A 25646-nucleotide genomic window follows, 5' to 3' on the forward strand; every position below is an offset into this window, starting at 1 on the left:
AACGATATCGAACTCGTCCTTGGGTTCGTTAGGGGGCTTACGGCTACTTGGAAGCGATTTGTTTTTTTTTGACTCCTGAGCAATCTACAGACCAGATCTTACGAATTTCAAGGGTGTTATGGCGATAAGTCATATCCGTTTGCCCTTGCACCACCTATCACCGGTGGCGAGGAGATCTGCGGTTACTTAATTGACCGGAGAAAGCGATTCGTCTTTTGGCTCCCGAGCAATCATACGGACCAGATCTTTATGAAAGTGAAGGGTGTCGTGAAGCTAAGTCATATCTCTTTGTGTTTCGCCTTGGCCTACTAAGACTCGATTACAGAAGTAACAATTCGGCTCCCGTGCGCGCATTGCGTATTTCGGGTAGACGATTTCGAACTTTCTCCTCTAATTTTAAAGTTTACCTTAATAACAGAGTCATGCTCATGAATGCGTCTTACGACCCCCCTCCAGGATGCACTTCGAAATGAAAAAAGGCTCGTTTAAAGAGCCCCAGAGTTTGGTTGTACATGCTAGCGCTGTCATCCTCGTGTAATCATTCACGTCTGATCTAGCTTGATTCAAATAACCAGTAATATCTCACTTCCGATCCCTCCTTAGCGCCGTTCGCAAGCGAAGAGACGGCAGAATCCTCGATGCTGATGGGCTTTGTCATTTTACTGTTCTCGTACGGCGTAGCTTGCTCATTTTCGAGTTCTAGGGAATATTGCTGACGCTGCCGAACCCCATTCTACATGCGTCTCGGTAAGATAACCATGCGGAACAGGTACCTTGGAAACCCACTGATGTTCGAACGAGCCCTCATACGACAGTCTATTCAGTTCGTGCCTTTCCCATGCCCTGATCTGCGCTTCTTCACATCGGTCGGTGGAAGTGAAATTCCTCAACTCTTGTCACTAACGAAGTGAGAGCCTAATGCGGACCAGCCTGTTTATGAGAGCGATGCTTCTAAACCCCATCGGATCCAAGCTGTGGGCCCTATCTTTTTCGGCTCGCCAGCGATACACATGGCTGGCCTACGAGGGCCTGGATCGTCGAACCGTGAACTTCTATTCATTTTGCGATGAGCTGCATGTTTAGTTGAGTAGATGTGTCCTACAAATCATGTGGGTGGTTTTTATCCGTTTGAAATATTTGTTGATTTTTGTATTCAGTAGACTGTGGTGCTTGTAATGGAAATCACCTTTCTCGCCGTTCCAGGCGTGGATCTCAAAATGCAGTCACTCACGACTCTTCCACCCATGTGATTACTCACATCGCGAAATCTAATTCTTCAACTTTTGCCACCAACGAGGTGAGCGCTTAATGCGGAGCGGTCCGTTTATGAGAACGATGCTTCTGAGCCCTATCGGATCCGTTCCGTGTACCCTATCCTTTTCGCCAGCGGTACACATGGAACGTCTGGGTCGCTCAAGCCGCGGACTTCCTGAGTTGGTGACTATCCAATACTGAGCGGTTTCACTTCGTAATGGGCGCTAATTCAGTCAACGGTAATACTTACAGCTTTCTCGATGAAGTTCCAGCCGTGGATCTAGGCAAGCTGGCGATTGCCAGTCAGGACTATTGCCACGTCCCTGCATACTCTATTCGCCGTTGAATCGTTGATAGTCTCGGTCCTGGCCGAACAGAACCGTTAACTCGCAAGGTTTATCAAAAACTTTCATGTGTTCGTAATGGGCGCGAGTTCAGTCGACTGTGACACTTACAGCTTTCACAATGTTCCTGCCGTGGATTTAGGCAAGCTCGCAGTGGCAGTCATAACGATTGCCACGTTCCTAACAACTCTATTTGCGATTGAATCGCTGATACTCTCGGTACTGGCCGAACAGGACCGCAACTACTGCGCGAGGTTTACCAAAAACTGTTCCTTCTCACCGTGTGCTGCGGATTCTGATTAGGTTCGTTCATGGCTCCAACGACGCAGTCAACGTTCAGAGTGGAGCAACTAATAATGTGACCCATGCTGTTAACGCGGAGGTTCATGATTTTTCTGGTTCATAGATTGATGTCAGGCTAATGACATGTATTTTTCGTCGCAGTATCCTCCCACAATTCTGATCGGCATCGTTTGCAATGCTCTATCCAGTGGCGGTGGATGGCTTCGTCACCATGTTCACTGCTCATAGGCGTCGGATGTGGCTTTGTAGCCGTGTTCACCATCTGGCCGATATGGACCACCATATAACAATCCCATTTACCAGGTTTATCTGGTTCTTTCGGAAATTAGCGCATCTGTTCTTGTGACATGAAAAGGCGATCAATATTTTCTGATCTATATCGTTTGCGATGCTCATATTTGATGGCGTTGTGTGGGGCTTTGCAGCCGTGTTCATCGTCCAGCCGACATGGCTCGCGAAGATCCCGTTTACTAGGTTTACCTGGGTCTGTCGGCAATTAGCGCGTCTGCTCCTGCGGCATGAAAAGACGATGACATTTTCTGATTTGCAACGTTCATATCTGGTAGCATTTGGCGGGGCTTTGTAGCCGTGTTCACCGTCTGGTCGACGTGGGTCAGACGAAAATCCCCTTTACTCTTCCGGAAATGAGCATATCGGTTCTTGAGACATGAAAAGACGATGAAGAATCCGAGGCGATCTAAAAACCAACCCCGACTATGACAAGCACGGATGTTCTCGATTTCATTTGTTGGCTGATCAGGGGTCACACGGCCACTTCGTGTGACCGTGTATGTTTGTCAGCAGCTGCAGCACTCATGTTGTTCCTGCGAAGCTTATCAGATAAGCACGTTTTGCTATTTCTGTATCTTATTGACGTGCCGGCAACCAGTTATTTTAATATTCATAGACCGGAAGTATGGTTGTTCCACTCAGTGCCTCTGTTGACTTGTGGAACTAGAAACAAACGGTGACCCGCCTTACGAGACGTGTTCGGTCACACATCTGTCAGAACGCCAGTGGCGCACGCGCCATTTGGGCGCTCATCTCACGCCGCTTGATTCTACCGATCTCTTAGCCGCAGCATTGCAACGACTTGAGTCTTTTGGGCAGGTACGTTCCCCATCATCATTGCGCTGTGATCTTTCTGCGATTGTACTCAAAATTGGTATTGCATGCAGGTTTTAGAACGCTCCCCAGTAACCCTGGTATTTGACCCTTGTGGAGCAGTCGTTATTGCAGCATACTGCCAAAGTAACAGATATGGTATCGCATCGCACGACCCTGTTTACTCCCAACGATAGATTGCTGCTCTAAGGAGCAACTGCGATAGCTGGATTATCATGACTGATTCCAGTTCATTATAGATGTGTATGGCGGCGCACATCTCAACCGCTCGACCCTGCACAAAGCACAGACATAGCTTACAGCACGACATATCGAGTGTCATACATTATTGGGTCAAGTTGCTCAGCTACTGGAGACGACAAGCATAAGCCACCAACCAATGTCAGTGCATGGCCTTTGTACTTTAGCTTCAATATCAACGTTGACACATGACGTCTGGGACTTCCCTGATTTATTGATATAACTATGCATGGAATAGTTATCCCTCGCTGTTCAGTAGCTGAAGGTCAGAACTCTGCGAATTTGCATTGCGCCATCATGGCAAGGGCTTGCTTGCTATGTAGCGGGACTCGTCAGTTAACTGGCACTTGGCCTTGAATAAAAATACTATTTGAGCTAATTATTTCGTGCTTTTCATGTTCCATACTATCTTAGTGCATGCAGCATGAGTGGAAGTGGATGATGCTTTGAGCCTAGACTACTGGGTCCGTCGGCGTGGACCACCATACCCGCGCTTATCATCAACCAGCTTCTGTTTTTCATGATTGGCGTCTTACCAAAACTTTACAACCCTTATAGAACCTTTGTTGATAATTAAGAACATGGAGCGCTGACCTCGAGTGTTTGTTCCAAATATCGATGAATCAGCAACCTTACTAGTAACGGCCATGGGTAGACTCTCAGCCAGTATTTCTTGTCAGTAACACTTTCCCCTTGTTGCCGGGTGAACTTTTTCTTGACACTTCTGGCCTGCTGACTGGATCTGCAATGACTGAAAGCCCTGGTTCAACAATGTACCTTTTACGACCGAGTCTGCGTTCATACGGAGTGCCATGTCTCCGATTCCAAGGCACGTCAAGGTATGACATTCATTTGGGCTATGAGCGCACTTTCCCCGCGACGACCTCAGTGCCACCTACTCATTGCGCAGTTGACAATTTGTCTTTTTGGCATATTTCTTCAATCAAGTAATTTCGCGACCCTTTGTACTCTCCCCCCGCATGCACGGATCCCATATTAATGATTCACCTCTGATGATAGTAATAGGTCGCGACCCGACGACTAGGACTCTATCTCACGGGTCTTACCGCACCTCCTTCCACTGCCTGGGTCCCACCTCAAACTAAATTTCCCCCGTTTCACGGGCCTCATACCACCCTGACTGTCTATGTATTTACAGCCAACTTCATGCCGTGACAGCTCGTTACTCACCGCCTCCAAAATATCGAAAGCCGCGACTATCGCGCCCACGACCCCAGCGAACTTATCAACACTATCTCTCCCTCACAAAAGTTCTTTTCAAACTCAACTTGGATACATTACACTTCGGAAATGACTCCTTTAGGGTGTATACGTCGGTAAGTCAATTGAAAACCGTCTGATTGAGTCTGCTGACAAGAGATACTAACGACATACGTTGTCTTGGCACTGCAGTACCTCGACGTCTGTCCCTCGCATGGACGACTCTTGGATCACGAGCAGGGGGTTTCACCACGTTGTCTTAGTTCTATATCCATTTTAGCTATTCATAAGCTATCCCTTGTCAAGCAGATAATCCTCAGGCCTTTCACTTGGCAATTTTTCTTTCGCGGCTTTCACTCGACGTGTCCAATGTTCACCTTGGCGCTGGAAAAAGAACTTGGGCTCACACGTATTTGGGCGCTTCTCTATGTTTTGGTCTAGACGATGAACTCCAGGTTTGTGTATATGACGCCATTCCCCATTAACGTCGGAAAGCAAAAAGGTCAATCCTTTTGTGCGTTTTGCGGCCCTTTACGGCAGTGAGGAAAAACTACGTGGCATTCAACAAGCTTGCGATAACGTTGTCAGAAGAGCCACGTCGAGCATGCGCTCGATGTATTCCCCCGTTCGGCTTGAGAACAGGCTATTTTTGAGTTTGGGGTGGGTGACTTGGGGGTGTTATACCAGGTATGGATCAAATCATTAAATCAAGGTAGGTTTCTTGCTCTCGTTCGCGGATGTGATGACATTGTGGTTGTGAATATGATAAGCGAAAATAACTTTTTCTACAATATCGTTCTTGCTGATCTTCCCACTTCGTTCGGGTCATACAGGGAATCATTGTCAGGCACAGCCATCTTCGGCATCATAGAATCCTCGGGCAAAGCAAAGTCTCGAGGAATATCTCACTGTCTACCGGTCACACAGGAGCTTATGTACCAGAGATAACACGTTTGTGTGTACTATAACCATTTTAAACGTTCTAGATCAATAAGCGACCACGTCATAGTTTCGCGGGATTCGACCACTTTGGTTTGCGTCTCTGCGGAAGAGCGAACGGAAAGAACGGGTGAATTTAATTCTAAAGGGTCGAGGAGCTGTGTGCCATACCTCCGAGAACGCAGCCAAGCCCTCCTGGATTAACGTCAGGGGAGAAAAAGATGAATAACTCGATATCCTATAGGACAAGGATAGACGTGACGTGACGTGACGTACCTTGATATTCGCCCCGTGATACAAGCGTTTACTCACGAGACTCAGTGAGTGTGTTCGTACGGCGTCCTCGAAATGGTGCTTTTGCGAAAGTAGAAGGCCTTCCTTTGAACTCTGTACCGAGTCAGGGGAGTTCATGGTAATCTGTCGCGCGATATCCAGGGCGGTAGGTACAACAGCCGATTTCTCGACGACGACGTTGACACTACGGACCGGAAGTGTACGCATTAGTGTCAAGAAGCTGTCTTTGTGGCTGGCGGCGATTGTAAGGAAACTTCACTTACAAACGGAATCTGTCTCTGGCTTGGACAGCAGTGATGGTATTTCCCAAGAATAACATCTCAGAAGCAAGCTACACCGCGAGATTTTCTCAGTGAGCGGAGATATCTGTGGGTGTATTCATGCCAAAGCGATACCTGATGGCCCGCAACTCTCCCTAACCTGGGAATAACTGCAAAGACAAACGAATCACCGATCAGCCAAGGCCATACATACCCGCCCCCCGCTTCAGTCTTCCAAAATAATCGACGAAGACGAGGCTGAAATTGGTAATGGGATGACTGATGTAGTATAAACCCACCTCCTTGTGCAGCCAGCACACCACGCTTAACTTCAGGAAGTGCGAACACGGCGTCTTCGCTTGCAATGACCATATCGCAGTTTAGTATCATTTCAACCCCGCCGCCATAAGCCGAACCGTTCACCGCGGCTATCATGGGTTTGAAAGAGGTGTGGCGACGGGATATAGACGCAAATCCATGCATGGAAGAAGCTACATCTTCTCCTTCATTCGCTGTGCCGCTTGACTGGTTATGAAGCCAGCTGATGTGAAATGAAAGGTTCGAGGGTGAGGAACGAGGAAATGACAAGCATGGTTCTTCGTTACTTACGCTTTCAAATCGGCTCCTGCACAGAAAGCGCGTCCTTGGCCAGTTACGATTACTACCCTTGAAGTACGGGGACGGAGAGGTTGAATAGGTTTACCGATAGGCTAGGAGATAGAACCTACCACAAAGAGGGCTCGTCATTAAACCAATTTAAAATGGTAGCTATATCGGTGGTAAGCTGAGGCGTCATGGCGTTGAGGTGCCTCGGACGGTTAAAGGTCATAAGCATTACATGTTCTTGAGGGAAAGACACCTTGAGCTCATCGGAATGAGAAGGTGGGTGCAAGGACAATGGGTCCCAGTTGGAAGACATGGTATGTTTCGATCCAAGAACGTTGGTACTGAGCTGACACACGCTGTACACAATCTGGGTCGGATTTTCGGCCGACTGATGGGAAAGAAAGCCAAGAGGCGCCCAAGGCAAGACCTAACCCGAATTTCATCAGAGTACCAGACTAGCGCACTAGAAATAACCGTATCATGGGATCGTTACACGGCACGAGACGGATTATTTCTGAACCACACTTATTAGTATTACGCCGACAAGTACGAGGAAGGTGATGGTTAAAGACGGCCGACTCCCGAGTCCGCCTATCTTCCGCGGACCGCAGTTGTGGTAGGATTGGTGTTGGGCGTAAGGGCGTGACAAAGATGCATCTTCAAACTTCTTCCAACTCGGTTCAAGAAAAGGTTTCAAGTCGTCATACTTGCGGATAGTTCGGCGAAGGCAGTACAGAAGAGACAGCGGCAGGACACGTTTCTTAGAGCCGTCCTCTTGATCAGGGTCCGCAATCAAATTATCAGTCCTTGAATTCTCTAATCTCGTCGCAATCTAAGAGTTTTTCCCCTTGTTCCCCACACCCGTCAGCGGAACTTGAACAGGGAACAACCAGCAGGAGGGTCTCATCAGAGACCGAATGACACGTGCATTTCTATAAAGAAGGTGGAATAGCATCATGGGTATCCACGTGGAAGAACCGTCGAGTCAGTGAGTTCATTTCCGATGGTGGGTTGTTGTTCGGTCATCAGTATGGAGGCATACTGCGATGCTGTATATGATCTGTTTGAGACGTGTTACTGACGTTTCAGCACGGTTTACGGACCGGGAAATAATGATGGTTGTTGGAGCGATAGCACAATAATCATACATACAAGGGCTAACGGCAAAATTGTGAGGCTAAATATGCAGCCGCCCCGAGGAGTCCGCTTAACAACAACTCTGAGTCCATACAACGTCTGACTTCCTCCTTAATCCTACAACTGCGATGAGATCTCGACGACTAACGTGCGCTTATGCACGGGGTGTAGATGTATGTTGGTACAATGCGACAAAACAGGTGTGATCGAAGTCGAGAGTGATAACATGAGGGATGATGAGAACAATAGTCTAGGATGAGACATTGAGTTGACCGAGAAATAAGAAACAATAGGGAATATGACTTACGAGCAAAGGGAATAAATATAAGTAAAACGTAATTATCGTGTGTGCTCAGCGGAATGGGCAGCTAGGGGAGTGAGATCCACGCCAGCCACAGTGGCAGCACTGGGGTGCATTGAAGTTGATGCAAGAGTCATCATCAGATGAAATGCGCATTGACACTGGAGTAGCATGAGAGTGGTGCGTGCATTGATGCGATGATGATGATGATGATGATGACTCGTCGGATGAGTATGCAACAGTCTTGGATGACGTGCAGACGGTGGAGCAGGAAGCGTACATTGTGTTTGAGTAGTAGATTGAGAAGTAGTATTGGAGAGTAGGTTGGTTGGTTGACTGGTGAAAGTGTATGAAGATGCTCCACCTTTTATGCGTTTCCTTGTGGCAGCCCGGTCATACTTCCGTTATCGGCTTGCGTAGACATAGCTAGGACAACACGCATCCGACGGCCAGAAATATAGAGTATACTTGCGGGTTGTGGCGTCACTGATGAACCAAATCTGTAAAAACGAAAAAGGAAACCGGGGAACCTGAGAGGACTTCCTTAAGCCCATAACCCCTCGAAGAAAGAGCAAATATTAGACCCAGTAATCGTACATTCAATTTCCTTGGGCGCTCCCAGCCAGGGGGATACCCTCCACCACGATAACCTTTCGAGGTCATTTTGCACCGGATCCTTGCCCTTGGGTCTCACTTGACTTATTCACACGATAACGTACTATGCACTGCAAGTCCATCTATATCTAACTCAACTTGGACATGTTGTTTGCTCAAGTGACAACTACTTCACTGGCCCCGAGATCTGGCTGTGTCTTGTTGGCAGATTGAATCCTCACAGTGTACGTCCCGATTGGCGATTTTACAAAAAAATTTGTAGAAACAAAGCAACTTCAACCTCACACGACGCGGCACCCGTTCACTCGACTGCCTTCTTTATTCACGTATGAGCTACCCTGCGGCACCGCGTTCCTCGACGTACAGCGTGCTTGAGGTAACATACTCAATCCCGATCGTATACAGGAACATGATGTGACCGTTCCTGCATAGTACTATATTGGCAACTTCTCGTTATTATTGACCATACCGTCAGAACTCAACTTGAAGCTAGGTATGCCTCGTTGTATTCAAGATTTGAACATGCGTGTCCGCAACCCAAGACTTTTTCGTTGGCAATGCCGTAGGCTCACATTGCATCCGACTTCCAGAAGAAACCAATTTATTTCCCCCACCGCATGGTTGGCTAGTTTGAATGGGGCTATGCGCTTTTATGAAGGCAAGCTTCCTCTTCACCCATCCCCAAAGTCTAATTCAGTAGATTTGGTCAGTGGCGTCAGCTGGCCCAAGGCACCCACAGAAGTCCATCCCATGTTTTGATTTCCAACTAAGTGGGCAATAGATCCCATGGAACTTCATATATTCTAAAAGGCTGCGCAACGGTGAAATCGTTCCTCGATCTGTCCATCATCCAACTTGAAACGATCGACCGACCAACTTGGTATAGCACTACTACTAGAGCATGTATCAGTTACCTCTGCATAGCCGACCACCCGCAGCCCAGGTTACGCACCAGGAATGTCATATATAAACATATAATCGAAACAGAAGGCAAAACAAGGTTCCGAGGCAATCGGTCACGATGCCATCAAGCCTTCTCAAGCCTTGAATGGTACTTTGCACCGGCCATAATGCGTTTAAACGCGAGGTCTTCCCAGACTTCTTCCCCGTTCAAACATCCCAGAATAACTTAAGCTACTTCATTGTGTCACCGGCGTTGTCCTATCTGCGAGGTATCATATCCGGTCAAGTAAGTAGCCATGGACTTGAAAGGGTGATGACTCCGAAGTGATGATGTAAAAAGACATGCTGCACAGATAACGAAAAAAATATTGCGTACACTCGCCATTCTCGATCTCCACCTGACAACCATTATATGATCTATGACGCTTTCCACTATCCTGATCCTCCTACACTGCCTCCTTTCTTCGGCATGTCAGCATACCACTCTGGAACCTCGTTGGCCTTAGGAATCGCTCGCTTGCGGAGTTCCTTGATCTCCCTTTCTTCTTCCGCATCTCGTTGTCTTCGGCGCTCCTCTTTTGCTCGCTCAATCTCCTCTTCCTTCATTCGCATCATTTGATCGAATTTCTCCCTCTCTCTCGCCCGAATTTCGGTGCTAAGCATTATCGGTGGTCCGGGAACTATCGCGACGAGGTGTTCTTTACGACATGCAAGAGACGCTTGGTGAGCCTCGTGTAGTGCCTTGAAATCGGGCACAGGATGCCTTTGTCGGTGTAGCCTCTCCATATGGCCCTGCTCGTTAGCCGAGCCTGCGAGCTTCTCGAATTCACCTTTACGCCCTTCCATGCGTGCATCAAGATGAAACGTAAACGCGACAGGCTTTGTTAAGTTGGCAGATGGCAACGTGATGCTCTGCTCATTCGAATATCATAGCCAACAATCAAATATCAAGTCATCCACATAATATCAGCGCACATAAGACAGGGATTCCGTTAATTAATCACGTACCGTCTTCTCGAGGGATGACACAAGGCCAGGCCTAGATGCTCCTAACCGCCCTAAGGCCTATAGGTGGCGCTGTTTTCTTAGCATTCACCTGACCTGCGTCAAAGTGGACCCGGGAACTGCCCGAGGCTCGGCTTTGTGATGCAAGCGAGCGCTCGGTCGAAGCTTCATCTTGTCCCTGGACATTTTTATCGCTGATCGTCTGACCACGCAGGAACGACGACGAAGATGATGAAATCAATTTCGACTGTCCCTTGTGCTGGACGGCGCATCTGGGTTTGTACTTGGTTCGCGCGCTTGGAAAATTTGATGTCGGACACCGCGAATCCCGACTGACAGGCTGCGCGCTGGTATGGTGCGTGATTTTTGTGGGTGGATGGCTGAAGGACTTGGCTGGATGTCCCTGCCAAAATGGTCTGGCCACGCTCGACCTGGGCGCTTTGGGATTAATGGTTTTCCCTTGAGCTTCTTGCCGCCACTTGGCTGTTGGCAGGCAAAATCTTCCTCGGTGGCCCGGCGTTTCCTTGCCGGTCTCATGGGCGACAGTTGTCGCCTTCCTGTGGATAAGTGACCGGGGGAGGCGCTAGCTTGTGTGTGATACTTTTGCGGCGAAATTTCTGAAAGCCTGAATGGGTAATCATTGCGACTGCGAACGTCCGGTGAACATGGGGCATGGGCCATATCGACCGGAAGTGAAGGTTTAGTTTCGATAGCTCTTTCCATTCTAGCAACTCCAGCATCCGCATCTGGCGTGAAGGAACTTTCGGTCCTGCCATTGTAGATACTGTGATGGCATTGCCAAGAAAGGACGCCGGAAGATCACATCAAGTGAGATCGAGCCATAATTGTCAATTGCGATCGCAATCACACAGAAGGCGACAAAAAAAAGAATAGATGACACACGCAAGGTACAACTGATCAGTTCCGGTGCAAATGCAGTGAAATGCGTATCAGTGGACGTACCCAATTGATGACATGAACTTTTGACTGTAGGACACGAGGCGTTCAGCCACCCGTCCGGTCGCGTTTTGGCTAGTGTTTGAGGGTATGCTAAGATGAGCGCTTATGCCTGCGGGCGGAACTTGGATTTCGGTATCTATCTCCATGTTTCTTGTCTCAGACGGCCACGTAGAAGACAACTGAATAGTTGGTTCGGTAGTGGAAGTTGGTACCAAGTTTGTCATCTGCAGACACAGGAATCTTGCTTCGTGTTGCGAGCTTCTTGTTATGGCCGCCTTCCGCCGCCTGCCACAGGATGGTGAGCACATACCGATTGTAAATGGGAGCCAACTTACAGAATTTACTCTTGTCCTCGGCTTTAGCTTTGTTTTTCTTGTTGCCGTATCATTCATCATGGGGATGTCAGAGCATTGCACAATCGCTGGTGATTGCGCGTGCACCGGGATACCATAATCATCGTCAAGGGTCCCCACTTCTGCGCGCAAGGACTCCAAGCGCTCCTCGGAGACGGCGGGCTCGTCAAGTATAATCTCCTTAAGTTTATATGGAACGCGCGTAATCTTGACAGGGCTCTGACGTCTGAACTGCGAGGGTCGGTAATCATTCTTCTTGTGTGCTGACGGACCCGGACTAGGGGATCGTGATAGCGACACCAGTTGCGACGCGGCTTTCGGTGTAACATCGCTGAGCTTTAATGGTCCGCGGGCTGGAGTAGGAGCAATGGTGGCGAAACTGGCGCCACCAGCTCCGCGCAGAAAATCAAGATCACTGCTGTTATCTGCAAGCAGAAACTCCGCGGATGAGGACTCGTCGGGGATCTGGAAAGAGACAGATGTATCTGAGAGGTCTGGTAAGTGTCTTAGACTTAGGTTTGTGTTGGTGATTGGCGGCATGATGCGCGTAGACTTGGGACGTTTCAACTCCAACGTGGTGCGTCGGAGAGAATGAGAGGGCGTGAGACTTTTTCTGACGCGTCAAAAACACGTGCATTTGCTTTGACGCGTCTGTGACAACCACACAGCCACAGTCACGACCACAGTGACAGCGTCACAACTCTGCTTCCTAATTCGTGTCAAATGCAAACCCGCTCCTGAGCAATTCAAGTTTGCTTCAATCAAGCAAGGTTTCTGTATCTGCCATGGCGTTTGACAACCTCCCTGCTCTGACAATGCTAATGAATTTCTTCTCAGTCTTGTCAAACAAATGATTTTTTTTCTGGTCTAATCTTCACAACATCATTTGTCTATCCCCAGATTTGAATATACACGCTTTGAAGAGCTCTCAGCCTTCAGGTTATTCATATCTATGAAGAACTGCATGTCCTCGGGAGGACCACACTTTTACCCTCACGGCCCATTCATCATCTCAGGTTATTAGCATGCGTGCAAGCTGCAAATATTCAGGTTTCGATCACCCTTCTCAAAGACTCCAACTCAAACCTTTTTTTTGTATGTCCGACACCACCACGATAGTCTCCCACTCCACGAATACGTTGAAGCTTGCAATGGTTCCCAACACGCCTCCTCAATCCAATCAATTTTCTGGCAGTGCCGCAAACGGCAACGGCAAGCAATGCTGCATGTGCCTGCCGCTGACATTCTTTTAGCCCATCCAAATTTTTAAACGTTGGCTTGGCGTGTATGACACCGTCCCACAGTGAGTAAGTTTAACAACTTCGAGATAAATGCTGACGTTCATATCTCACCTTGAATCTTCCTGGAATCCCTCACAAGCCCTTATCTCGTCGAGTTTAGATGCCGAATCATGATTCTTACGTCTAATTACACATATTTCCCACCTTTCCCCACATCGCGGCAAGACCCTCCCACATTTCAACTATATGTCGACTTGAGGTTCATCCACGTCCTCGATAAGTATGTATTTCAGACAGAAACATAACCCAAATGTGTCACTCGGCTTCGCCGTCCCATCCCCCCTTCAAGACTTCTGTGCCTAATATGCGATATCACCGCGTTGTGGTTCGCACGCGCCAGCAGCTTCTTCCAGCTTCCATTCTCCACGAACACGTCTTACCCCGCAATACAATTCAAATCCGTGCCACTCTCTGCCACCACTCTTCGAGCAAAAATTCTCTCGGGTCAATCTTTGTCCGCCGACCTCGCTGACTCCATACAATGACGATCACCTGGCTATCTTCTTCCCGTAAACGCATGCCTTTGCAAGTGCATTTGTTAAGCCTTTATCCTCCTTTATCCATTGGCTTGGCTTTAACCGACGCCCTCGCAGGTTCCATCCGATCTGTACTAGGTAACGTACCTCGAAGAGCAATTGATGAGAGACTTTGACGCTTGCATGTCGTATGGCTACTTGCTCCATCCAGGCACCGAGAGTCAAAACGGACCTCGAGCCGCTCTGCATGTCGCTCCTCTCCGTTCAATTATAGTTCAATATTCGCCTGACTGAACTCAAACGGCCTCACTTTCAGCATCGATTGACATCATTTTTGCTTCCCTGCTGCCAACTCCGAGTCATTCGTAAGTTCGAACGGCTCGTACTCGGGTCGCTAGTGAGTAAAAAAAACTCCTTCGCAGGTTAGCAACTAAACTCTAAGAGGTATAGCAACCCTATGGGGAAGTCGAGCGCAGGGTCGAGTGACGTGGACGGCTATGAGCTTGTAGGACATGTGCACCATGTGCATTTTGTTCAGTTCTTGCATTTGCGTTTGATGAAGGCAAATTGTGGTTCCGAAAGGTGACAGATCTGACCATACTGTCTCATGAAAAAAGGCTTGACCTATATGTTATATATAGGCGTAATCAAATACCCCAACCCTCTGGCACAGGTGTTTGTTACATGTGATCAAGAGGGTGCCTGTCTGCTTCGCTGACGTGGATGTCCAGCTGATACTTCTTGATCTCGGTTCTTTCTTCTTGCGACAATCCATTTGGCGACTCGTCCTGCGCAAGGTCGGAAAGTGTGTCCGAAAGCTTCTTTGCCAGAACAGGGAGGTACCCGCGCTCGGTGTTTGTATGACCACCTTAACATCATGCTTTCAGTAGCAAGATTCTCATCGTGTGTAATCAACTCACATAGTATGACGTATCGACCCTTTGCGACTGCGCCAAGGACCTCGTGCTGCAATAACGGTTAAGATCGTACAGATGGCAAGAGGAATTTGATCGCACATGTTGCATTTCCCCCGTGAAATACACGTCAGCATCGACTCCTGAAAACATCGTTCCTCCAGCACCTGCACAGATTGCAACCGATTTAATCGATTTTTCAGAAAGTGGTCGTCCTACGTCAACTGTACATCCATTTTAATCAGCCATTCGTGATAGGCACGCGGGAGGGAAATGCGCAGTAAACCTTGTGACAAAGAGAGATGCTTCTTTACTCTCTGCACAAGTTCCTCGATATGAATCGGTTCATCAAGCGTCACGATCCGGCCGGCACCACCTGCTTCTCCCTTGACTTCTCCTAGGATGTTAACTTTTGCAGTAGCCTTCTGGGGACCTATGACACCTTCTGCAAGCCAGTCGTTGATACCACCCCAAGTCGCATCGAGGCTCGTATGAGGGCAGAAGACTGACGTCCCTGCGGCTGAGAGCTTGAGTAGGGAAGCTTGCAGTGGGTTTGCCAATGTGAGAGAAGTGATTGGTTGAAAGAGGGGTGGGTGGTAGGCAATTACCAGTGCTGTAGGCACTTTTAGTGTCTCCTCCAGGACAGCAGTAGTCAGACTGGAGGACCCTTGTCACTACATATTGCTTGCCGGTTGCAAGACGATGCTTGCTGATGTTTTCACTTACTCGATCGTCAATACTACGCGCTTTGCGTCGGCCCTGGGGAGGGGAGATTCTGCATGGCAGATGCTTCGATGAGTAATGATAGAGCTTTGGTATATGGGGTATCTACCTATGATCAGGCCTACCTGCAGGGTACGTTAGATCACATATCATACGATCTTGCTGGTGAATTGTACCAACTTTATCCCATGGCTCAGCGAGTCGAAGAGGCGCGATTCGTTCCAAAGCCTTGCACACGCTTTTCACCACGATAGACATTTTTGCAGATCTAGAGTACGTTCGAGGTTAATTATTCAACGAATAGCCTAAGATCTGGCAACACGCCAGCAAATCAGAATGCTGTGGTTGGATATGTCTGATATGCGAAGCGACCAAAAAGAGTCTCTGTCATCCATTGCGCCGTGACAGGCTGTGACTTGCTGACTTGTTGCTGACTAGTCACTACAACACGCGGATTGCCGGAGGATGAATAGTATGTTCTCTCAAGTCTACAGAGCTGTCTCATCTAGACTTCCCTCCTTATCCAGTTCCACTCACACCTCGTCAGCATCCAGAATGAACCAGAACGAAATCAAAGAGTTTGTCGAGGTAATTGATGCTGTCTGCCTGGGCTTAAAATTACACCTTACTGATGTCATACTACTCCGCAGAAGAACCTCAAAGACAAAGGCCTGGTCGTCTTCATCCGGACTTCACCGTCATGCTACTTCTGCCAGCAAGCTCTACGTTTCTTGGAACAATACCCCGAGCTCGAGGGTAAATCAATCGAGTAAGTGCTCCGCTTGATTGAGACGCTCAGCATCTTGACAAGTACACATAGCCTTAGCGCGACCGGGGAGCAGAAGGCCATAATCAGCTACCTTGGCAGCCTCCCTGGTTCTTCGGCCACATTCCCTCGGGTTTTTGCTAGTGAGTTACGAAACATTGACTCGTCTCGCTTTAGGTGATGCTGATGACATGATCTTGCGAAAGACAAGAAATTGATTGGTGGTATGAACACATTTTTGGGTATTGCGTGAATACTGATCTTTCTGATTATTTTTCATTAGGCTATTCGGATTTGGAGGGCTTGGGTGCACCTGGTGTCAAGGCCATGCTCGAGAAGGAATGAGCACGATAGAGTATGCTAGCAGTGGCAATGTTTTAACGAGATACCGAGATCGTTGCAGTTCAAGATTGCGGTCGCGTGATGTCGTACAAGCAGATTCGATAGATTAGATGAAATTCGAAATTTGCTAGTTCTAGAGGGCAATGTATCTTGACGATACTCACCACGTACGACATTCATGTCATTGCCACCAACAATCTCCTCGGTAATTAGTGACCTTGGAGACTACTAAGAATGCTCTTGCGTGTACAGGGTCTTATAGGGTCTTATATTGCAAAACGAAACGCCAAGGGCAGATGCTGACATACCAATACCAATCGTGTTAAGACTTATTGCAGGACGGACTTGGTTGCTCCTCGGGATTGCATTTGTACCCTCGGTTTATTATCCAAACATGTAGTAATCGAACTGTAAATCATATTTCTGTTAAGTTGCTCTCCACGATCAAACTGGCCAATGTGCTCGTCACCATCTCCACAGGGGATAAACTCACACCTGCCCTTTGTTTGTACACCGCGGGTCAGAAGGACTTACGTTCTCAGAGTGACGTTCAGTGTTTCATCCCAATGCTGGGTCCTGGGGGGTCATCTATGTCACAGGTAGGATATAACTGGCTAGTGTAGACCCTTATGACGGCAGCCCTAGCGTTGCGCGCTGTAAGGAACGTCGAAGAGACGAGGAAAACGTTCGAGTTGGTCAGCACGATAGGCATCATCGATCTAAAGAAATATTTTTACCAGCTGAATAATGCTTGCGCGCTCTGTCGGTGGGAGCATGTTGATCTGATCTGGTGTCATAGCTATGACGCGCATAATCATCGCCTGTGTTTGGACCCGTCAGAATTTGTAATACGGGTGAACTTAAGTTTCTCGTACCTTTTGCTCCTCAGGGATCGATGCCAGAGCATCTGGAATCATACCACCACCCATGGGAACTTGCTGCGGCACGCCATATCCTCCTTGTCCACCATAGTGCGAGGGCGCTCCATAACCGTAATTTTGCTGTGGAGCCTGCCCATGTCCATTGGAGTAATGAGGAGGGGTAGGAGTATGCGACGGCACATGTGGTGGCGTTTGCGACTGCGGCGTTGGCGTGCGGTACTGCTGTAGATGTGGCGGGATGGCAGAAGCAGGCTGCATGGCGGGCGCCGTTGATGGGCCTGTATTCTGTTGTTGCTGTTGCTGGATCGATGCCGAGTAGTTCGTGAGCGTTTTCTGGATTTGGCGATCATTAATTTGGCGGTTTTAGGTGGTAGACGCGGACACAGCGTACCTGCAGGACTTGGACGTCTACAGCATTCATTTTTACCATCAAACCGATGAGGGCATATGCGATCTGTGGTGTCGACGCGAGAATAGCGCGTGCTTGCTCCGGTGTTGTTTTCTGGAAGTTGCGTTAGGTGTTGGTTAGTGTGGAAGTCGTTGGCACTGACCTTGAGCGTTAAAAGCAACTCGATGAGCTGCTCTTCTTGACCGGACATTGTGCTGTAGGGGGTGCAGTAGCAGCCAACGCAGCTATAATTACCCAGGCTGGTAGGGTCAGCCAAGGGCTGCCATTGCTGTACTTTGATGACTAAGCAACTAGAAGGTTGGCCACTTGGCAATGGCATTGGCACGCCGGCCACTGGCCACGACTTGGCCACGACTAATTACTTTACTGCATTCGCAATGTCGGGTCAGCTTCGGTTCTTAAATGGTAGACTCAAAGCCCGAGTGTGGCACCTTTGTGGCACCATCTTGATGTCCGCTTGCTCATTGGACGTCTTGCACAAGTTTGCTAGATTCTTTGCGCAGTTGTTCAGGTCTTCACATCGCCGAGCATGCTATATATTGCGGATTTTCTATTCCCTGCTCCGCAGGCTAGGAAGCGTCCGTGTTCGCTTTCACCATTGCACATACTCTGCAAGAAAACTACACGAAGAGTTGCGCCCTGCAATATGCGCGAGCGGCTTGCCTACAATCCACACACCTGTGACAGATGACGACCGACCTGATGACCGACCACTTCGTACGCTCGCAATACCAGTGGAAGTTGCATCTCCGCAACATCCATTGCACCTCGCGCCACCTTCCAGATACAGCTTCCACGCCGGAACTGTAGATGATGATCAAGGGCCAAATGCTATCGTTGGCAGTGGACAGTCTCAAATCGACCTAGAAAACACATCAGCTCAAGAGCCGCAATCTTTCTTCGCGGAACAGGATTCCACGCCACGCAAGCACATCAACCTAGTATCAATCATACCGACCGACGTCAAACGTTATGACAGGAACATCAAAATGTAAGACGGTCACCTATCTTTAAAGATCCTTTGACATAGTGACACTGCCCACGGAAGGAAATGGGCTGAACCGAAACCCATCGTCATCGACCCCAAAGACAACAAGTATGTGGAGTATGTACACATTCACTAACATTTTTCTATATCGTATCTTCATAATACATGCGTTCAGGCAGGTGCAACATGGATGGCACGATTTCGTACACCCGGAAGGTCCTAGGGTTTATTATCACCCCGAGAGAGTTAGCACGCATCCTGAGGTTGATCGTTCAAAATGCTCATTCCCCTGTAGAGAATTCTCACGGATGCGGACATGCGCCTGGGAAAGATCGATTCCAAGATGCTCTTGGCCATGGCTGACGCCCTCAAGGCTCATGCAAAGAGTCAGCCAGAAGTATGGGCCAGGATTGATGATGAAACAGAATTGGTGCTCGAGCTTGAGCTTGAGACCGGATCACGTAACAGGATAAATTCTTGTGGTTACTATTTCGTCCACCACGCGAAGAGGATGATATTTTGGGCACATAAGTATACTTGCGAACCAGGTGGCGAGGTTCTGTTCAACGTCAAGGGAGCTAAGAAACACAGTCATATAAGTGGGTGGTTCAACGCCACACGGATTACCATTGAACACGCGCTTTAGAATATTCGTTAGAGGCACAATATTGGCTAGTGCTTTCTAAGAGATCGGTACGCTCCGTAAACTATTTCAATCGATTGTACTGACTTGGGGGCAATAGCGTGGTGGTGACGCTGACAGCCTTTTAGGTACCACTGCGAGCTTTATCCTCACAACCGATACCTTTCGAAACAAATCTTTGAAGAGCTGAAAGAAATCATTATCCATGCGAACGCAGGTAGGCAAAGGTGGTTGCAACCCGATGAACGAATTCTTACGTTGTTTTATAGAGACCATCACCACGGATACTTCACTGGCCCCATTTGATGGCAATGAGCTGGCGAAGATGCTGGATTTAATGGACCGTGTTGAGGGTGAGACTTGGTCAAATATTTCCGACCCAAACTAAATGTTCAACCAGGCAGCATCGATAAAACGCATGCTCATTCTGTATGTGTCGTAGGTAAGATTTTTTTTTCGTGGGTGACGACATTTATATACTTCTTATAGCCCGGTTCATGAGATTATTCAGTACGGAGCTATGCTTCGATTCACAAAAAAATACTGATGATGCCCAGCCAAAGTTAAATACATGAACTTCTGCGGGCAACCTGGCGGACGGGTTGACGCCGACAGATCCATCTACTACAAGGAGGGCCACGAGCGCGAAACATTGATTTTCAGGGTCTCCAACCTAATCTTCTGGTACGCGCCACGCAAACACTATAAACGTATACGGAGAGTATGGGTCGACGAGATTATCAATGCCCCACGCTGGAAAGACTTTATCACCCAACTAGATAACGAGTGGACGGGGTTCACGCTCTATGTAAGTACTCGATACAATATCGAGTGAAATTTAAGACTTAGCGTCGCTGGAGTCCACCGTCATGCTGGCTGTCGATGTTAGTTTCCTAGCAGTGCCTGGCGTCATCGATATCAATTCCTACGAGTCCTCGCAAACTTCGTCCAACATCGCGGTATACATGTCGGCTCTTTGCTCTGTGGGTTCGCTTGTAGTTTCTCTCCTGCTGGTCGCCCAAAGCCAAGACTATCAGCGTCAGACTGCTGAAGGCGGGGTATGCGACATTTTTTGCAGTCAATGAGCCTCACTGATCAGAGATCTCCAGGCAATGTACATGTCTCTAATGACCAGTGCAATCCCCGGAGTTGAAAACTTGGCATTGATGCATAGCTTGCCGTTTGCACTTCTTATATGGGCGTAAGCCTTAATACCCCGCGTATCCATTGCAGAGATCTGACGCTAGTGTCTTTAGAATGGTATTCTTCGGCCTGGCATTGTCTCTCTTCATTTTCGATACCAGTGACGTCGTCACGCTCGCGACGATGGTCCCTGGATGGACAATAGTCACGATATTCACGTTGTGGCCTATGATGACCACTTCTATTGGATGGTCACTGGATTTTGTGAGATCCTTGGCCTATCAAGCAAAGGAGGTTATCCAATATCTGCGCGACTCCCGACACTCAGAAGAGGACAGAGCGCTCAGGACTAGAGATCGAGTCGCATAACGATGTACTTGGGGAGTGCGCCACTACTACTAAGTAGTATATCGATGTACACGGGTGTATTTCTATGTCTATGATTCTAGTGTAGACTCAGGCCAGAGGGTGTACCAGTGAGCATTCAGTGGTGAGTAGAGGGCATACATTCTATAGTGCAGCCTTAAGAATTTCTCTCAGCTTGACCTTACTCCACATATTGGTTGGGGTATGATTTAGTATTACCTACGTGGAGTCGGTGCCGGCCGGGCAGATCTTGGCTTCTACTACCGTATTACTAGAACTTATAATCTTCTCCAACGTGATAACACAAACACCCGTACATCCTCGATCTGAACGGGTCGGTCAACTGTTTTCAATACTGTCCATCATCGAAATGGGCAGCAGGACATACTACAAAGTAGACAGTGAGTCTTCGGTACCGCATGCCACATGGTCAATTCATGATTCAAAATCTCATCTATAGTCATCGAAGCCTTGATCCCGAAGAAAGGCTCCAACAAATCCTCTGATGTATATGTCAAAATCCATGTAGAAGGGCTGCCACCGCAGAAGACCAAAGTGTTTGAAGAAGATGCCAAGGCTGTGTGGAACGAACACTTCATGTTGTAAGTATTGAGTGCTTTATCTTTATAAAGGAAAGTCAGCCGAGTACTACCAACACCATCAGACCCATAGATGCAGAAACACAGCTTGAGATCAAGCAAATCAAACGTAACCCGTTTTTCAGACATGGCTCCCGTTCTCTCGGCAAGGTCAGATTAGATGCGGCAGCAATACTTGGACAATCTGTTGTCGCAGCGTGTAAGATATCTTTTCTTTACATTGATCACGTCATGACGTTGAATCAACCTTCCTAAGCACAAGATGTTCGTCTGGATTTTCCTTTAGACGAAGCACTGCACCATGATGCGTCACAGCGTGGCTACATATTAGTCCGTGTGCACAGACCTGGGGAGCCCGTGAAACTAGCTAGTTCCTCCGTGGATCAATCTTTTTCTGCACTCATTTCGCAGCTAGACACATTAGTCCAGATCGTGAGCGTAGTATCGCAGGTAAATTAACTGACGCTTCTTGTCCACTTATGGCAGGCTGATGTCGGAAAATTCAGATCCATCCATTCGTGAACCTGACATGGCAGATTGTATCATCCCTTTACACGGTGAGCGCGAACGCATGATACTCTGAGTTTCTGATGAATAGTGTAGGTTGTCAGAGGCCAACTGGACACGGACAAGAGAATTGCAGATCTAGTGAATATGATGGAGGACGTGTATACCTTTGTTGATGACGTGAAAAACTTTCCGAGTAGGCTGTCATCCTTGGAGGAGACAGTCAAGAAGATTTTGTCTCAGACCATAGAGTGTATGTTGTTCATTCAAGAGTACTCTGGTCGTGGATTTTGTGGTACGTGTTTTACCTTTGACAAGCCTCTAATTCTCATTCAGAGTTCGCTAGGACATGTGCTCAATAAACAGTGGACAGACGATCAGATTACACGCTTCATACAAACATTCACGATGTTGAAGACATCACTCAACACTGGGGTCGGGGTTCAGATAGCTCTCATCGCTCACCGCATGTACGAAGATGTGCAGTCAATAGGTTTGATATGCCCGTTACATGTTGCAAGCTCCAAGCACTCATCAGTGGCTAGTTCAAGCGCAGAGTCTTGCCAAGCTTCATCCAGCAAATATGGATGACCCGTCTCGACCGGTGTGCTTGCCCCAAACTCGCAGCGACTTGCTTTCCAGTGTTTTTTCTTGGGCAATGAATCCTTCTAGCGATCAAAATGTGCTTTGGCTTCATGGTCCTGCTGGCTCTGGAAAGAGCACCATTGCGACAACGATTGCCAACATTGCACGAGACCTCGGTCGTCTCGGCGCGTTTGTATTTTTCAATCGCCACATGGCAGCAAGGAATGATCCAATGGCCGTCGTACGAACTCTTGCCTTCCAACTTGGCGAGTTCGACAACCGGCTGGGAGCGGCTATCTCGACTGTGATCAAAAACACTCCAAGCATTAGACAGTCACCCTTGCGACAACAGTTTCATAAACTACTGGTACAACCACTGTCCGAATCCGAAATGGCGGTTTGGAGCCAAGAAGGCCCAGTGATTGCTATCATCGATGCATTGGATGAGTGCGGACACGTCGGGGAACGAGAAGACCTTCTTAGCGTCCTGGCGCTGGAGAGCGTAAAATTGCCACCGACGTTACGCATCATCGTAACAAGCCGAACGGAGGTGGATATCCAGGAAGCACTGGAAACACGGAAGAATATCTGCAGCACTGCGATTGACATCAACTCTTCTGCCAATGATAAGGATATTCATTTGTACCTATATGATCGTCTGCAGCACATCATTTCCAAAAACAAATATCTGTCACTCCCACAAGATTGGCCTGGGCATCACGCAATTGACGCTCTAGCAGCTCGTGCATGCGGGCTCTTTATTTGGGCATATACTACCTGTCGCTACGTGGAAAATGGTCAAGATCCAGGAGAAAGGCTAGCGGATCTGCTTCGCACCGACGTTTGTTTGAACGCCGAGTCTGCCCTGGATTCTATATACTCCACCGCCCTGGAATCTGCTGGGAGATGGGAAGATCCACTTTTTTCTGCCGACTTTCGCGACATTCTTGGCGTTGTGATAGTCGCCAAAAATCCTTTGACTGCGTCGACCATCGACCGTCTCAACGAGGCTGCTTCGGTCTTAAGCACACGACCAAGTCTTCACACTATTCAACATCTTGGTTGTATTTTCCGAGGAACGACCAGCGAGCCAATCCATGTTATTCATCCCTCATTCGAAGATTTTTTGACAGATCGAGCTCGCTGCAAAGATGAATGGTTCATTGATGTATCTCTACACCACCAGAGACTTGCCCGTCAGTGCATCGGCTCCCTTCGCGCGACTTTGAAACGAAATATGGGCGACCTGACCCTCACGAAAAGTGCGGTCGATGTCAAAATTTTACCGGAGGATGTTACCTACTCCTGCATCTTCTGGATCGAGCACGCCTGTGAGTTGGAAGGAAACGCGGAGTGGTTCTCTATCGAGGTGTATGATTTTCTCGTGAAGCATCTGCTTCACTGGATCGAGACGATGAGTTTGTTGAAGAAGGCCAGACGGACGATTAAGTTACTAATGCGACTGGAAGATTGGAGCAATGCAAGTGAAATCATTATGCCTCTTTTTATTGTTGCTGAAAACAGGCCACAGTCAACTCAAGGTCGCCATCAGGAACTCTGTGACCTTCTGGCAGACGCAGTGCGCTTTTGTCAAGCTTTCGCCGCGGTAATTGAACAGCACCCACTTCTCGTATACAGCAGTGCACTGCCGTTTACTCCGATCAACTCTATTCTATACCAGATATTCAAGGACGAGCTGTCAATACCAGTCGTAGCTGGAGGCTTTCGTGATCAATGGTCCCCTTTGCTCATGGATATTCCCAGACCAGGTGGAGAAGTTACATCACTTTCACTATCGTCTGATGGATCGCAGTTGATCTCGACGATCGCCCGCGGGTGCTATGTGTGGGATGCTATATCGGGGGAACTGCTTATCCAAGGGCCGAAAGGTGATGTGGCGATGACGGTTCTCGCCCCTGGTGGCCAGCTGGCTGCGTCGTGTTTCTTCAGTGGTTCAATAGTCCTCTGGGACACCTTCTCTGGTAAAATTATAGGTCAGCCACTCAAACGTGATCAAGGAGCTATATACGCCCTTGCATTTTCCCCTGACGGGACCCGCTTGATATCGGGCGGAAAAAACTGCACTATCATCATGTGGGATGTACAGGCAGCATCAGTTATTCTGGACCTCCCTGCGGCGCACGCGAAACCGATCCTGTGTCTTGCATTCTCATCGGATGGTTCGCGTTATGCTTCGGGCTCGCGTGACGGTACTACTCGAATTTGGGATGCAACATCAGGGGGAATGGTACTAGGACCCCTGCGTGGTCATTTTGGGGGCGTCTATTCTCTAGCCTTCACTCGTGATGGCACGCGGATAATATCGGGCTCAGATGACAAAACCATCTGTGTATGGGATGTTCAGATTGACCCTTCTTTGAATGGGTCACGAGGGGCGCACAGACCAATCAAGCTTCACGGACATCGCAGTATTGTATTCTCTGTCGCCGTCTCTCCTGACGGGCGGCTCATCGCATCCGCATCCAAGGACACTACCGTACGCCTCTGGAGTCTGGAGTCAGGGGAAGAGTTAAGCCACCTCGTTCGTCAGCACAGAATGCCTGTGCGTTGCGTAGCATTTTGGCAGCAGCACGGACGTCTCCGTCTAGTAACAGGCGCGAGCGATGCTACTGTCCGCATCTGGGATGTCGAGTCAGTCGGAAGTATGGGTGTGGCTCGCAAGCACAAAGGCCTCGTTTCGCACCTCTCATTCTCACAAGATGGCCGACGCATTGTTTCGGGATCGCTTGATCGCACTGTGCGGGTCTGGGACCCCATAACAGGCCACTGTTTGCTGGGTCCATTGACCCTAGAGCAACCAGTATATTCTGTTGCTCTAGCCACAGATAATATTAGGATCTTGGCGGCAGACCGTGATGGTGCCGTTTTCGCATGGGACGCAACCACGGGAGTGCATGTGACGGCAACGCCGGCCGACAATCCTAGCTATCATTCCATCGTCGGACCATTGTCCCTAGAGCGAAAGTGGGTAGTAGATTCAAGGACTGGAACAGTCCTTACGATGCTTCCAACGATGTCACCGGTGAGGTGCCAGGCATCATTTGGCAATTGTATGGTTCTTGGGCTGGCAAACGGTGGAATAGTAATTATACACTTTCCTGGCAGCCCAGAGCTTATCTAGC

At 48.5% G+C, this 25646-nt stretch overlaps 10 protein-coding genes across 10 annotated transcripts; 4 read left to right on the top strand and 6 right to left on the bottom strand.

The window, feature by feature from the left end:
• Positions 1 to 2289: 2289 nt before the first annotated feature.
• EDB91DRAFT_1081265 (uncharacterized protein) lies at positions 2290 to 3525 on the top strand (the record flags this gene model as incomplete). The annotated part of the gene is made up of 6 exons (XM_041315366.1): positions 2290 to 2385; positions 2488 to 2509; positions 2860 to 3011; positions 3080 to 3152; positions 3256 to 3407; positions 3505 to 3525. The coding sequence occupies 6 exons, from the start codon at positions 2290 to 2292 to the stop codon at positions 3523 to 3525; spliced, it is 516 nt and encodes a 171-aa protein (XP_041178045.1).
• Positions 3526 to 5490: 1965 nt separating this feature from the next.
• EDB91DRAFT_1236820 (ClpP/crotonase-like domain-containing protein) lies at positions 5491 to 6899 on the bottom strand (the record flags this gene model as incomplete). Its single annotated transcript, XM_041321507.1, has 8 exons — positions 5491 to 5529; positions 5598 to 5621; positions 5703 to 5904; positions 5984 to 6051; positions 6116 to 6150; positions 6280 to 6521; positions 6590 to 6646; positions 6709 to 6899. 8 exons carry the CDS (start codon positions 6897 to 6899, stop codon positions 5491 to 5493), a joined length of 858 nt encoding a protein of 285 aa, XP_041178046.1.
• A 1007-nt stretch (positions 6900 to 7906) lies between these two features.
• Positions 7907 to 8645, bottom strand: EDB91DRAFT_286064 (uncharacterized protein). The gene has a single exon (XM_041326722.1). The coding sequence runs from the start codon at positions 8304 to 8306 to the stop codon at positions 8076 to 8078; it is 231 nt and encodes a 76-aa protein (XP_041178047.1). The 5' UTR covers positions 8307 to 8645; the 3' UTR covers positions 7907 to 8075.
• A 1003-nt stretch (positions 8646 to 9648) lies between these two features.
• On the bottom strand, positions 9649 to 10634 carry EDB91DRAFT_287127 (uncharacterized protein). The gene is made up of 2 exons (XM_041326724.1): positions 10551 to 10634; positions 9649 to 10454 (listed from the first exon to the last, which is right to left on the bottom strand). Exon 2 carries the CDS (start codon positions 10386 to 10388, stop codon positions 9975 to 9977), a length of 414 nt encoding a protein of 137 aa, XP_041178048.1. The 5' UTR covers positions 10389 to 10454; positions 10551 to 10634; the 3' UTR covers positions 9649 to 9974.
• Positions 10635 to 11663: 1029 nt separating this feature from the next.
• EDB91DRAFT_1247433 (uncharacterized protein) lies at positions 11664 to 12400 on the bottom strand (the record flags this gene model as incomplete). Its single annotated transcript, XM_041322810.1, has 2 exons — positions 11664 to 11792; positions 11843 to 12400. The coding sequence occupies 2 exons, from the start codon at positions 12398 to 12400 to the stop codon at positions 11664 to 11666; spliced, it is 687 nt and encodes a 228-aa protein (XP_041178049.1).
• Positions 12401 to 14101: 1701 nt separating this feature from the next.
• Positions 14102 to 15671, bottom strand: EDB91DRAFT_285953 (NGG1p interacting factor 3). Its single transcript, XM_041326719.1, has 7 exons — positions 15455 to 15671; positions 15384 to 15399; positions 15278 to 15326; positions 14838 to 15208; positions 14654 to 14775; positions 14558 to 14603; positions 14102 to 14505 (listed from the first exon to the last, which is right to left on the bottom strand). The coding sequence occupies exons 1-7, from the start codon at positions 15530 to 15532 to the stop codon at positions 14318 to 14320; spliced, it is 870 nt and encodes a 289-aa protein (XP_041178050.1). The 5' UTR covers positions 15533 to 15671; the 3' UTR covers positions 14102 to 14317.
• Position 15672: 1 nt separating this feature from the next.
• Positions 15673 to 16391, top strand: EDB91DRAFT_286132 (uncharacterized protein). The gene is made up of 5 exons (XM_041326723.1): positions 15673 to 15862; positions 15925 to 16043; positions 16095 to 16183; positions 16247 to 16264; positions 16324 to 16391. Exons 1-5 carry the CDS (start codon positions 15740 to 15742, stop codon positions 16383 to 16385), a joined length of 411 nt encoding a protein of 136 aa, XP_041178051.1. The 5' UTR covers positions 15673 to 15739; the 3' UTR covers positions 16386 to 16391.
• Positions 16392 to 17009: 618 nt separating this feature from the next.
• On the bottom strand, positions 17010 to 17862 carry EDB91DRAFT_1236823 (uncharacterized protein; the record flags this gene model as incomplete). The annotated part of the gene is made up of 5 exons (XM_041321508.1): positions 17010 to 17036; positions 17120 to 17203; positions 17258 to 17596; positions 17655 to 17765; positions 17815 to 17862. The coding sequence occupies 5 exons, from the start codon at positions 17860 to 17862 to the stop codon at positions 17010 to 17012; spliced, it is 609 nt and encodes a 202-aa protein (XP_041178052.1).
• Positions 17823 to 20956, top strand: EDB91DRAFT_285991 (uncharacterized protein). The gene is made up of 13 exons (XM_041326720.1): positions 17823 to 18663; positions 18721 to 18777; positions 18836 to 18905; positions 18956 to 19259; positions 19307 to 19331; positions 19432 to 19520; positions 19573 to 19656; positions 19704 to 19745; positions 19793 to 19813; positions 19861 to 20111; positions 20164 to 20361; positions 20413 to 20504; positions 20560 to 20956. Exons 1-13 carry the CDS (start codon positions 17951 to 17953, stop codon positions 20813 to 20815), a joined length of 2202 nt encoding a protein of 733 aa, XP_041178053.1. The 5' UTR covers positions 17823 to 17950; the 3' UTR covers positions 20816 to 20956.
• A 33-nt stretch (positions 20957 to 20989) lies between these two features.
• On the top strand, positions 20990 to 25645 carry EDB91DRAFT_1346397 (uncharacterized protein; the record flags this gene model as incomplete). The annotated part of the gene is made up of 8 exons (XM_041325889.1): positions 20990 to 21213; positions 21273 to 21414; positions 21477 to 21610; positions 21668 to 21861; positions 21918 to 21968; positions 22015 to 22213; positions 22265 to 22411; positions 22464 to 25645. The coding sequence occupies exons 1-8, from the start codon at positions 21183 to 21185 to the stop codon at positions 25643 to 25645; spliced, it is 4080 nt and encodes a 1359-aa protein (XP_041178054.1). The 5' UTR covers positions 20990 to 21182.
• Between the last annotated feature and the right edge of the window lies 1 nt (position 25646).

The sequence above is a fragment of the Suillus paluster genome (genome assembly GCF_016628075.1).
Source record: "Suillus paluster strain FC165 chromosome Unknown EDB91scaffold_20, whole genome shotgun sequence".
Classification (NCBI taxonomy): domain Eukaryota; kingdom Fungi; phylum Basidiomycota; class Agaricomycetes; order Boletales; family Suillaceae; genus Suillus; species Suillus paluster.

What these genes read in the sequence shown, in the direction of transcription:
- EDB91DRAFT_286064 (XM_041326722.1), bottom strand. Translation starts at nt 8,306, where the DNA reads ATGTACGCTTCCTGCTCCACCGTCTGCACGTCATCCAAGACTGTTGCA.
- EDB91DRAFT_287127 (XM_041326724.1), bottom strand. Translation starts at nt 10,388, where the DNA reads ATGGAAGGGCGTAAAGGTGAATTCGAGAAGCTCGCAGGCTCGGCTAAC.
- EDB91DRAFT_285953 (XM_041326719.1), bottom strand. Translation starts at nt 15,532, where the DNA reads ATGTCTATCGTGGTGAAAAGCGTGTGCAAGGCTTTGGAACGAATCGCG. An exon ending in CGCGTAGTATTGACGATCGA is followed by an intron (nt 15,209 to 15,277) that starts GTAAGTGAAAAC and finishes AGGGTCCTCCAG; the next exon opens with TCTGACTACTGCTGTCCTGG. An exon ending in GCATCTCTCTTTGTCACAAG is followed by an intron (nt 14,776 to 14,837) that starts GTTTACTGCGCA and finishes ATGGATGTACAG; the next exon opens with TTGACGTAGGACGACCACTT.
- EDB91DRAFT_286132 (XM_041326723.1), top strand. Translation starts at nt 15,740, where the DNA reads ATGAATAGTATGTTCTCTCAAGTCTACAGAGCTGTCTCATCTAGACTT. An exon ending in AAATCAAAGAGTTTGTCGAG is followed by an intron (nt 15,863 to 15,924) that starts GTAATTGATGCT and finishes ACTACTCCGCAG; the next exon opens with AAGAACCTCAAAGACAAAGG. An exon ending in CTCGAGGGTAAATCAATCGA is followed by an intron (nt 16,044 to 16,094) that starts GTAAGTGCTCCG and finishes AAGTACACATAG; the next exon opens with CCTTAGCGCGACCGGGGAGC.
- EDB91DRAFT_285991 (XM_041326720.1), top strand. Translation starts at nt 17,951, where the DNA reads ATGACTAAGCAACTAGAAGGTTGGCCACTTGGCAATGGCATTGGCACG. An exon ending in TCGTTAGAGGCACAATATTG is followed by an intron (nt 19,332 to 19,431) that starts GCTAGTGCTTTC and finishes ACAGCCTTTTAG; the next exon opens with GTACCACTGCGAGCTTTATC. An exon ending in CATTATCCATGCGAACGCAG is followed by an intron (nt 19,521 to 19,572) that starts GTAGGCAAAGGT and finishes GTTGTTTTATAG; the next exon opens with AGACCATCACCACGGATACT.